Genomic DNA, 9,851 nt, shown 5'->3' with positions numbered 1-9,851 from the left:
CAAAGTAAATAAGAAGATGGTTTTCACGCATTCGTCAGTGATTTGGGTTTCTGCAATACTGTGGGCCTCTCGACAACGGAACAAAGACGGAGTTTTCAGGATCACCTAATACGTCCAAGCGACTTGCCGCTGTGCATCTGATTCCCTTGAACAGGCTAGTTACTGTCCGGGTGTTTGCGCTTCTTCTCCACGTAATCAGCTGCTTCCTGCCGGTTAGTCCAGTCGTCTGTTTCCCCATGGACTTGTCAGTGGGGAACAAACGTCTGGTTTGGAGGAGGGGTTTGTCATCAGAGCAGATTTAAAATTAAGGATCTTCTCCCTGCAAACAGCTTCTAAATAAAACACGGGGGGCAGGAAAAGAACCCCAGCCTTTCCTTCCTCCTCTCTGCACACAACAGTGGCGGATTAAGGAGCACAAGGCTCTCTGAGGGCAGTCAGGCCTCCAGAGGGCTTACAGTGGGACTGGCTGCCCTGCCCCCACAGGTTTCAAAAGGTTCCTCAAATGTTTAAACAAAGCTCAAGAGTTAATAGCATAACTTGTCTTTACAGTATTCTTAAACCGGTATCCGTAAAAAAGCAAGCAAAAGGATCAAACGTGAGCTGAAAGTCAGCATGGTTGGACATTAAAAAGTGGCAAGCATAAAGGAAAAAAGAAATCACATGATTAATTTAAATGCAAAATTTGTAGCAGGCAAGAATCTAATGCAGAAAGTACATTGCAAGAAACCAGGCATTGAGAACATTTAGCTTTTGAAAAATCCCTGCATTTAAAAAAATACAATGGCTTTTTAAAGTTCAAATGTAAATGGAAAGTACCCAATTTCTACATGCTAAAAAAAAAAGAGTAAAAAACCAAAACAATGTAAAAATGAATGTGAATTTGAAGAACATGAAACATGGCAAAAGCGTGGGAAGAAGAAGGACAAAAGCAGTCATATGTTTAAAATTTATTTTATTGTTCATCAAAAAATTATTTTTCCCATCAAAAAGTATTGTACAATGTATACAAAACAGTATAAATAGTCCGGATTTCTTCAAATCCCATATATAAAAGTAAAACCTTTGTTAAAAATAGTTACAGCATAGGGAATGAGAAAATATATAGAAGACATCCTTTCAAGATTTCCAGATCCACACTCCTTAAAAAGTATAAATAAAATGATTTGTAACAAGCTTAGATTTGTGAATTCGATTCACAAAAATCTGTTATTTCTACATCAATAAATAAGAGACATAATACTGCAAAGGCTTAACAATAATAGTAAAATAATTTAAAAGAGCACTTGATTCCAAAACATTTTCTCAGCTCATGTCTCTGCATGTGTGTGTGTGTGCATGTGCGCGCGCGTGCATTTGAGTATCTGCCAGGGTAAGAAAGGCCATCAACAGAAGCCCAGTTTTCACAGGTGCCCAATCCTTCTGTAGGAATCTGCATGCACTGCTCGCTGCTCCGGTAGCAAGGCCTAGAGAAAGAAGGCAAGTGGTACACTTCACCCTGATGTCGAGATTGTTTGGGGGAGTCTAAATCCACACATTTATAATGCCAACAATCATGACGTGAACATACGTAACACCACATAAGCAAGCAAGGCAACAGAAAGGTGAAAGGCAGCACATCGCTCCACACACCCAGACCTCGTGCAGATTCTAATCCTACCCTGCAGTCTTCCCACTTGGGTAGCTCATGGACTCGGAGCAGGAGAGCCTGTGGGCGGCATTCTAGCGTGCAATCTCCAGGCCACCTTGTCACCCGGCTGGAGGATTATGTTTTATTCGCAAAAGTTTCTGTGTCTCTAACCCAGAACCAACTGGACTAAAAGGACATATATTTTCATGGTTAAACATTGATGGCTGGGCTGAGAAGAGAAAGTTTTGAAAACAGCAGTGTGGCATGGGAGAGCAATGAGGAAAATCCTGGCTCAATCATTTGGTTTGGGATATCCATCAATAACTGAGGTTGGTCAAGGTTTTAGATTTTAATTACATAGCCCTTTTCAGAGGTTCCTCTAGAACGGCAGGTGTATCATGACAATGCATAGATGTGCAGTAGCAGAGGAGGACCATGAATTTGCAAAGCCACTTTGAGGAGACTTGGGACATTGGGGGGAGGGGCCAGTTAGGAAATTCCTAACAGATCTTTACTGAGCAGCAAGGCATTTGAAAAAAGAACATTCAAATATTGAATTTACACAGAACTTTCTAAGTGTATTTACAATTTAGAAAAATCAATTTAGAATTTTGTAACAAGTACTTTTTTAAATTTCTAAATTTGGATAAATTAAATGGGCAAGAGCATAGAGTTAATTTAAGACTTCTAAAAAATGATCAGGAATGAAGTAACAAAGAGAAATAACTTGAAGAACTACATCAGATAAGACTGTGCTTGCTCGCGAGCACGGATAATGCTAATTCAAAGGGAAGGGAATAAAGATCTTTATTTTCTAAAAAAAAACAGGGCTTTCAAATTAGATAATTGGAAACAAAATTTAATTTAACCTATGCCAATTGAAAGCATTTACCTGGCTGCACATTCTACTTTATTTAAGAGTTGAGAAAAGTCTCTCCTTATGAATTCCAAAGACGTCAGCAGGCTACTCCTGGCTGGTACAGGAAAATCCACGATGCTTTGCACGCCCAAGTGGTCCTGCTACTTCTTCACCTATTACCTGTGTGTCAGGAGCCTCAGCGCGCTTAGACGGGGAGAGTGCACCAGTAGCATTGCAGCAGGAAAAAGTAGCATTGTGGTTCTGTGTATCTGTAATACGTGTAAGGGTGTAACTCTCTGACAAGATATTGAGGTTCTTTGCCCCCATTTTTGAACCAGCATACTTGGCAAATAAACAAATAAAAAAAAACAAACCCAGACCAGCAACTCCCTGGATCTAAGTTTAGCACTAAAGAACAAAAGAGCACCATACCTGTGGAGTGCTGGTTTCCGTGGTCCTGTTTTCAAGTTCCTCTTGCAGGTGCTGGTTGACCTTCTCTGCCTGAAGCAGCTGGTGCTGAAGCTGCAGAAACTGCTCCCTGGGCACCATCGGACAGGCTTGCTGCTGGACCCACTGCAGACCCCACGCAGGAGGGGCTGGACTAAGCATCCCAGTGGACCTCAGGGGCTGCAGCTGAAGGACAAGGGCAAGGACAAGGTCCGGTAAACTTTGGTACCTTTAGTCAGAGAGCTGTTCTTGCAGGGGTCAAGCAGGGAGTAATGAAGTCTATGAATTCCTGCTGGCCTCTACCTGCTGGCAACTTGGAAACCGGACAGGACATGACCCTGAGTCAGATGTAAATAGAAGAGTCATGTTGCTTAGGAGAGAATAGCATTCATCAGGAGGCAGTCCTTCATAAAGGCACGAGCCTCGTGATGGCAATGGTGTTGGCGCTGTCAGTTACTACCATCGAGTTGCTTCTGACACAGACGGCAGAGCAGAAGTTTCCTACAACGCTATCTAGGCTGCAGGATTTCTGGGAGCAGATGCCCAGGGCTCTTCTCCCTTGGCGCCAGCCGGGAGTTCAATCAGCCAACCTTCCCGTTAGCAGTTGACCGCTCCACAATGGTGCTTCGAGGGTCCTTCAAGATACACAGGAGGGCTTCAAAAAGTTTGTGGAAACCTTCTATTAGCTCTTCGTTTCATCCTTCCATGAACTTTTTGAAGCCCTTTGCACACATCTTAATACCACTTATCCCTTATTCTTTTTAAAAAATTATTTTACTCTTTATTTTTTAAAACAGGGGTTGAGGTAGGAAAGTTAAGCAAGAAAGTGCTCATCACACTTTCGGGGTTTGCCACTTACAGAAGCACATGCTTAATGCCAACCTACTTCCCAACCCCGTGCCTGTAACTGTTTCAGAGAACCGTGTCTTACATCTAAAAATAGTTTAACCTACCTTAGCTTATCCATATGCAGTTCTACCCATAAATAAGTAGCATAATATGATAGGCAATTCTAGAATATTTGGGAATATGAGTACGTGGAAGCATTTGTCCAAGACCACGACAAAAATGGAACACGCATGAACATGCCAATCCAAGTCTGGGTAACGAAATGGAGCACCCTTTGCCTTCGACCCGTGAGAAGCATGGCCTTCCCACCTGCCCACACAGTCAGCAGACACGCGGCTTGCAGGAAAGCATGCACTAAACACGACCAAGGGCTAAGTCAAGGGGAAGCACTTCAAGCTTTCGAGAAGGGTCAAAGGCCCTTCATGGCACAACTGAAAGAAAGGAAACTTTATCACGAAACAGTAGAGCCATTATCCATTTCCTTACTTTAAAAATTACTTCTAGTTGAAGATCCCAAAACCCACCACTTTATTCTCAGGAATAGAGACTAGGGAGATGCACACTCCCTAATTTCTTATCAGATAATTCTCCTCACACAAAGGATAATTTAGTATGCTTTACATACTAAAAATATTCTGTGGGAAACATAAACGGAGGCACATTCTGCAGTTCAATTGAAAATGAATATTGGCTCTTACCTTAAGTACTTATTGTGGTAATCAGTAGAAATGAATACATGAACAAGAAGCTTAATGAGATGTCTCCATGCCATGAAAGTTCATTGAAAAGAATGTTCTACCTTCACACACTATCTCGGGCAGAGAACTGCACCCTTCTCTGCTAGTTCCAACCACTGAGTTCTAGGTACAGGTTAGCCACAGACAAGAAAAACAAACAAAAGAAGATTACAGGAGTTACAAGCGGAGGAAGAAAAGTCTGAGTTATAAAAAGAGAAAAAGCAGCCCTGCTTGCGTCTATTGCATCCGGGAGTAAGAACGCGCTCGGTCTCACGAGAGCGTAGGAAGGACTAGCATCGATATTTCTTTGCATTTAAATTTTGCAGAGAAAACTCTTATCCCTCTAATTCTGCACCTGCTTCCTCACGCACTGTAATTTGGTTAGTTTGTGAGTTTACTACAGTTTTCTTCCACCATCTCAATAGAACTATTTAGAAGATTCCACATCCAGTACGGGAGGGACCTGACGCGAGCTCCTTTGGCACTTGGGGGTGTGGGATAAAAGTTACAGGACATTCTTTGGTTGCTCATGAGTCTGAGCTATTGTTTGGCACAGAGACCTGTCAGCAGGCTTGAGAATTACTGATCGAGTCTATAATCTTTTGGTAGTGTGCAAATGATTTATGCAGGACGTCACATGGTTGAAAAGTCCCTGACCTGGGCGTCAAATTCTAACTGGAAGTCTTTGACTTCCTAGTCCAGTGATTTGGGATCTTTGGCTATGTAGTCTAAACTGGTAAATAGGGCTGAGGGGAGACCCCTCTCCACAAGGGAGCACATCAAAGTTCACGGTAAAATGGAATTAAATGATAATGGAGTTTTCTCACTCACCTGTTGAAGCTCCCTTGGGACACCAGGCAAGACTCACCTGGAAAGCTTTTCTCAAATGTCCTGCTTCCCAAGATTCTGATGGAGGAGCGGCTCCCTGCCTGCCACCGCTCTTCATCAGAGCCAGGTGGGACTCCTTGGCAGAGTGAGCACAGCCCTTGCCCGCCAATGAAATGGGCAAGCAAAAAGTAAAAACCACCATGGACTCCGCGCCCGCCCAGCCACAAATCGGCCTAATCTATAGATAGAACATAAACCCCCAAATCCAATTGTTTCACTATCTGCAGTTAATGGCTCCATCTTGCTTCCTAATGACAGTGTCATTACCGTAGATGGTGTGGGGTGCTCTTTTCAGTGGTCAAATGGAGCTTCAAAAAAAAAAACGGAACTCACTGTGAGCAAGTCGATTCCGACTCATCTTGACCCAAAGGACAGGGTAGAACTGCCCCTGGGGCGTTTGAGAACGTAGCTCTTTAGGGGAGGAGAAAGCCTTGTCTCCGGCCTCCTCTTTCTTTCCAATGGAGCAGTTATGCCTTTTCCCTTAGAACACAATCTCGCCCATCCTTTAGCGACATTTACTACCAGCTTAAGGAGAGAAATTAGAGGGGGGAAGTGGCTTGAAACAGCTGGCAATGCAAAATGGGACTGGAGAGCAGGAGGCCCCGGAGGCTAGGCAGAGCAGGTAGGAGGAGAAGAATTGGCCTGTTGTCAGAGCATTTGGAAAGGATCTCCCAGTGATGAAGTGTACCCTGCTACCCTTCAATTTGGACTAGACATTGTTGGCGTGGCTCCAGCTATCTTACCCATTAGAGTATATAATTACTTCATCATAAAAGCATATCTACTACAACACAGCTCACAGTTCAAGGCTTTGAACACATTTATTATACACTGTCAGAAAGTGAAAAATAAAGAGGCTTGAATCTCACTATGTATAGTTTTACTAATCTCCCCATTAGTGGATAAATTACACAACATGTAATCCATCGAAATCTCAGTGGTCATTTAAATGCCAGCACAATGTGTGCCCATATTTCATATTTAAAACCAAGCATCTATTTAATGCCACCGTTGTACATATTCAGCTTTAAATGAGGAAATAGAAATCTCTCTTCCTTGTTATAGTGCTGGCTTCAAAATACACACATACGTAGTATTTTTGAAGAGCACAAAAAGACATTAGACCCATGCTTCTCTACCTTATGTAAATTTCACAATTCACTAAATATTCCATCAACTCACTAATATTTTCATCTGCTTAAGGCAAAGTATCTCAATGAAGCTTTTATTTATTAATGATTTGTACATGCTTTATATCCCATCATTGCACCCAGTTTTCACGAAGTAGTTTTGTCCAAGCTAACACGCATAGCATACCTAGTTTTGTATTTATCAGATACAGCTCTCAAAAGGCAGTTCTGGGTTACAAATGTAGTAACGAGCACTTTAAAATAAGACTTCCAAATGCTAATGCTCTCACATTCCCTGTCTGACTTCCTAATTCCCGAAGTTGCTGGAGAGCAAGTGAGGGTGCCCACCCCAGAACAATGTAGGAGACATCAGGGCAGCCACAGGGGTGGCCTGTCCCTTGGTCAGGATCAGATTGAGTCCCTGACACCTGAATCTGCTTCAGGTTCAGGCCTTTGCACTTAAAAATAATCAACCTTCTTCCTTCCTCTGTAGATCGGTAGGGATTCCTATGACTGAAAATAAGCAAAACCATCTTCGTAAGAGACACCAAGGAATTCAGCTTGGCAATTAAGATTTTCCACATTTTCACAACAGGAACTCAGTGCCATGTCTAGTCTCTTCAAACAAACGGCCCATTCATGGATTAAAATTTTCCTAATAACTAAGGTTGATTGCTTAAAAACATACCTCCATCAGTTGCTCATCCAATCTGACTTGCTTCTGTTTTAGCCCTTCATTTTCCAAATGAATTTTCTCTAATTCTTGTTCAAGGGAATTTACTTGACTGGCCTGTTGGAAAAAATATTTCTTTATAAACAAAACGAAAGCAACTGAATTGCTCTCTAACTTTACATGTTCACACATTTGTGATATCAGAAATCTAAACTCTTGGAGGGAAACCAAGTTAATTCAGTGATGGAACACAAAAAACAATAGAATTTAGAACCTAGGTTTCCAAACATGTTTGGCCAATCACCCCCTTTTCAGAAAAATAAGCTAAAACAAATTATGACCACTGGCAACGAAAAACTTCTGTCCTTGAGGCCGTATTCCAGGATCAAGGGTAGGTTTCTGTCTTTGCAGCTATCCTGGATTGTTCCAGTGTGCCCTAGGGGCTGGACCATCCACTTTGGGAAACAATGACTTAGAGCATTGCTTACATTTAATTCTGCCTTCACCTATTGCCATTGAGTTGATTCCCACACACGCTGACCCCAAGTATTCCAGAACAGAACTGTGCCCCGTGGAGTTTTTACAACTGAGACTTGTTAGAAGCAAACCACCACCTTTCAGCTTGTTGCCCAGTACTTGGCTGTCTGTGATAATCAGAGACTCCTTACACATACATAATCTAGTTTTAATCCTCACTTCTCACATAGAGCAATTTCTCAAGGGACCTGACTTTGAACTTCGATGCCACTCACTGTAAGACAGACATTTTATCCAGTAAGTGAGTATATACATCCACACGCACACATCTATGTATATTCACTTCTAAGTAGCTTCAGGTGGTGTAGTGGTGAAGTGCTGGGCTGCAATTCACACGGTCGGCAGTTTGAAACCACCATGCAGCTCCGCAGGAGAAAAAGGCAGGGCTTTCTACGGCCTTCACCAGTTGCAGTCTGGGAAACCCACAGGGCGTCACTATGAATCAGCACTCGCTCGGAGGCAGTGAGTCTGGTTGGATGCCACTAAAAGAAAAGTTTCAAGAACTCATATTGGTCTTTGCTATAAGCCGTGCACTCTGGTATTGTCTAGTATGCACTACTGATTTTAAAATACTGATTATGTTTCATTTCATCTATTTCATGATATACTACTATAAGTCTGATATGGGAAAATCTGCCATAAGACAAAAGTTCCAAGATTAAAAGTCATAAAACCTCTTGCAACTTTAAAGATGAAATTTGAAGATGTTAGGAGTATTCATTTTGGGGATCGTCTTCACTGCAAAAAGTAAGTGACCCGGGGGACACTAGAATTCAGACTATTGCTAAGTGGAAAACATAACATATGCTGTACATATTGCAGAATGCTGATACTTGCCTCTATTAAAGGAAGAGCCCTGAGGAGAGTAATAAGAAGCGTTAAACAGAAATGCAATCTTTGCATGTACAGCTAAAATTCGCACTATTTAAAAGCCCGTGCTGGGCCTTTTCCCTTGGTGAGCAGCTGGATGGGACGAACTCTTCCTTGAGAAGTGCACTTGAATGTACACTAATGGCATTTCAGTGCTAGAACATCGCTAGCCTTCCTATTGCCCATGGCTGCAGTAACTTCCAAAATATTTATTTGTGTGTAATACCTAAGTTTTTAAATTACAAAAGTAATGTGTTTACCCTTCTCAGAAAATAAAGTCATACGTTAAATTAGACAAATCTGTTCATTCTTGAAGCCTACCTTCCTGTATTTCAAAAGATACTTTGAGGTAAACGCAACTCTAACCTGGCTGGGTGTAAACACAGATAAGGCCGAGAAGAGAGGTTTCATTGGAGTGCTTGCCCCAGCCTCTAGGACTCAATATGTGCGAGGGGCATCCCAGAGCTCAGGCACAGTCAGTGCAGGTGCCTCTGCTCTTCCAGCTTCCACCATGGCCTCAAGGGCCCCTACCTGCGGCTATTCACACTCTTGCATAGTGCAGTCCTACACATGTCATGCTAGAGTTAGGCTGGGGACCAACAGAATGCAGTGGAAGGGAGGTATGAAGGGGCTTCAAAAAGTTTGTGGAAAAATTCCATCTCTGAAATTTTCCACACACTTCGGGAGTCCCCTCTTATATGATTTCTAAGATTAGGTGGGATAAAGCACTTCAACTTTCATCTTGGTCGTCTGGCCTGGGCTAGTGTCTCTTTCTCTCATCACCCACTCTCCGGGAAGCCAGCTACCCCAGACTGGGGAAAGGCTCAGGTGGTGAGGAACCGACAGCCAGCCAGCAAAGATCAGAAGGTGGCCTCTCTCAGCCACATTGCTGAGGTCAGAAGTGGACCACTGCAATCCAAGTTACGAGTAAGAACCACCCCGCTAAGCTGCTTCTGAGTTTCAGACTCATCATGACCGAGGTAACGAATGTGGCCATTCCTGACATGAAGGATATATATATATATTACCTACTATCGTCCCAAAGAGCAGTCCTGGCGGCACAGTACTCACGTGCCTGGCTGCCGAGAGGTCGGCTGTTTGAACCCAGGTGGTGCTTCCCGTGAAAAAGATGTGGCAGTTTGCTTGTGTAAAGATTCACAGCCTTGGAAACCCGCTGGGAAGTTCTAGCCTGCCCTATAGGGTCATTATGAGTTGAAATCTACTCAATGGCAAT

At 42.8% G+C, this 9,851-nt stretch overlaps 1 protein-coding gene across 1 annotated transcript in view; it reads right to left on the bottom strand.

The window, feature by feature from the left end:
- NIN (ninein) overlaps positions 1-9,851 on the bottom strand; it is a 105,741-nt gene that overhangs the window by 4,453 nt on the left and 91,437 nt on the right. Inside the window, exons 26-27 of the mRNA XM_045287638.1 lie at positions 7,226-7,327; positions 2,919-3,119 (exon numbers count right to left, since the gene is read on the bottom strand). Of these exons, the coding sequence (XP_045143573.1) occupies positions 2,919-3,119; positions 7,226-7,327 (303 nt within the window). The remainder of the gene's footprint in view (positions 1-2,918; positions 3,120-7,225; positions 7,328-9,851) is intronic.

The sequence above is a fragment of the Echinops telfairi genome, unplaced genomic scaffold (assembly GCF_000313985.2).
Source record: "Echinops telfairi isolate 266 unplaced genomic scaffold, ASM31398v2 ScPeMD7_18;HRSCAF=68, whole genome shotgun sequence".
Lineage (NCBI taxonomy): Eukaryota > Metazoa > Chordata > Mammalia > Afrosoricida > Tenrecidae > Echinops > Echinops telfairi.
The sequence above is the reverse complement of the archived record's forward strand: the minus strand, read 5'-3'. Positions and strand labels throughout refer to the sequence as shown.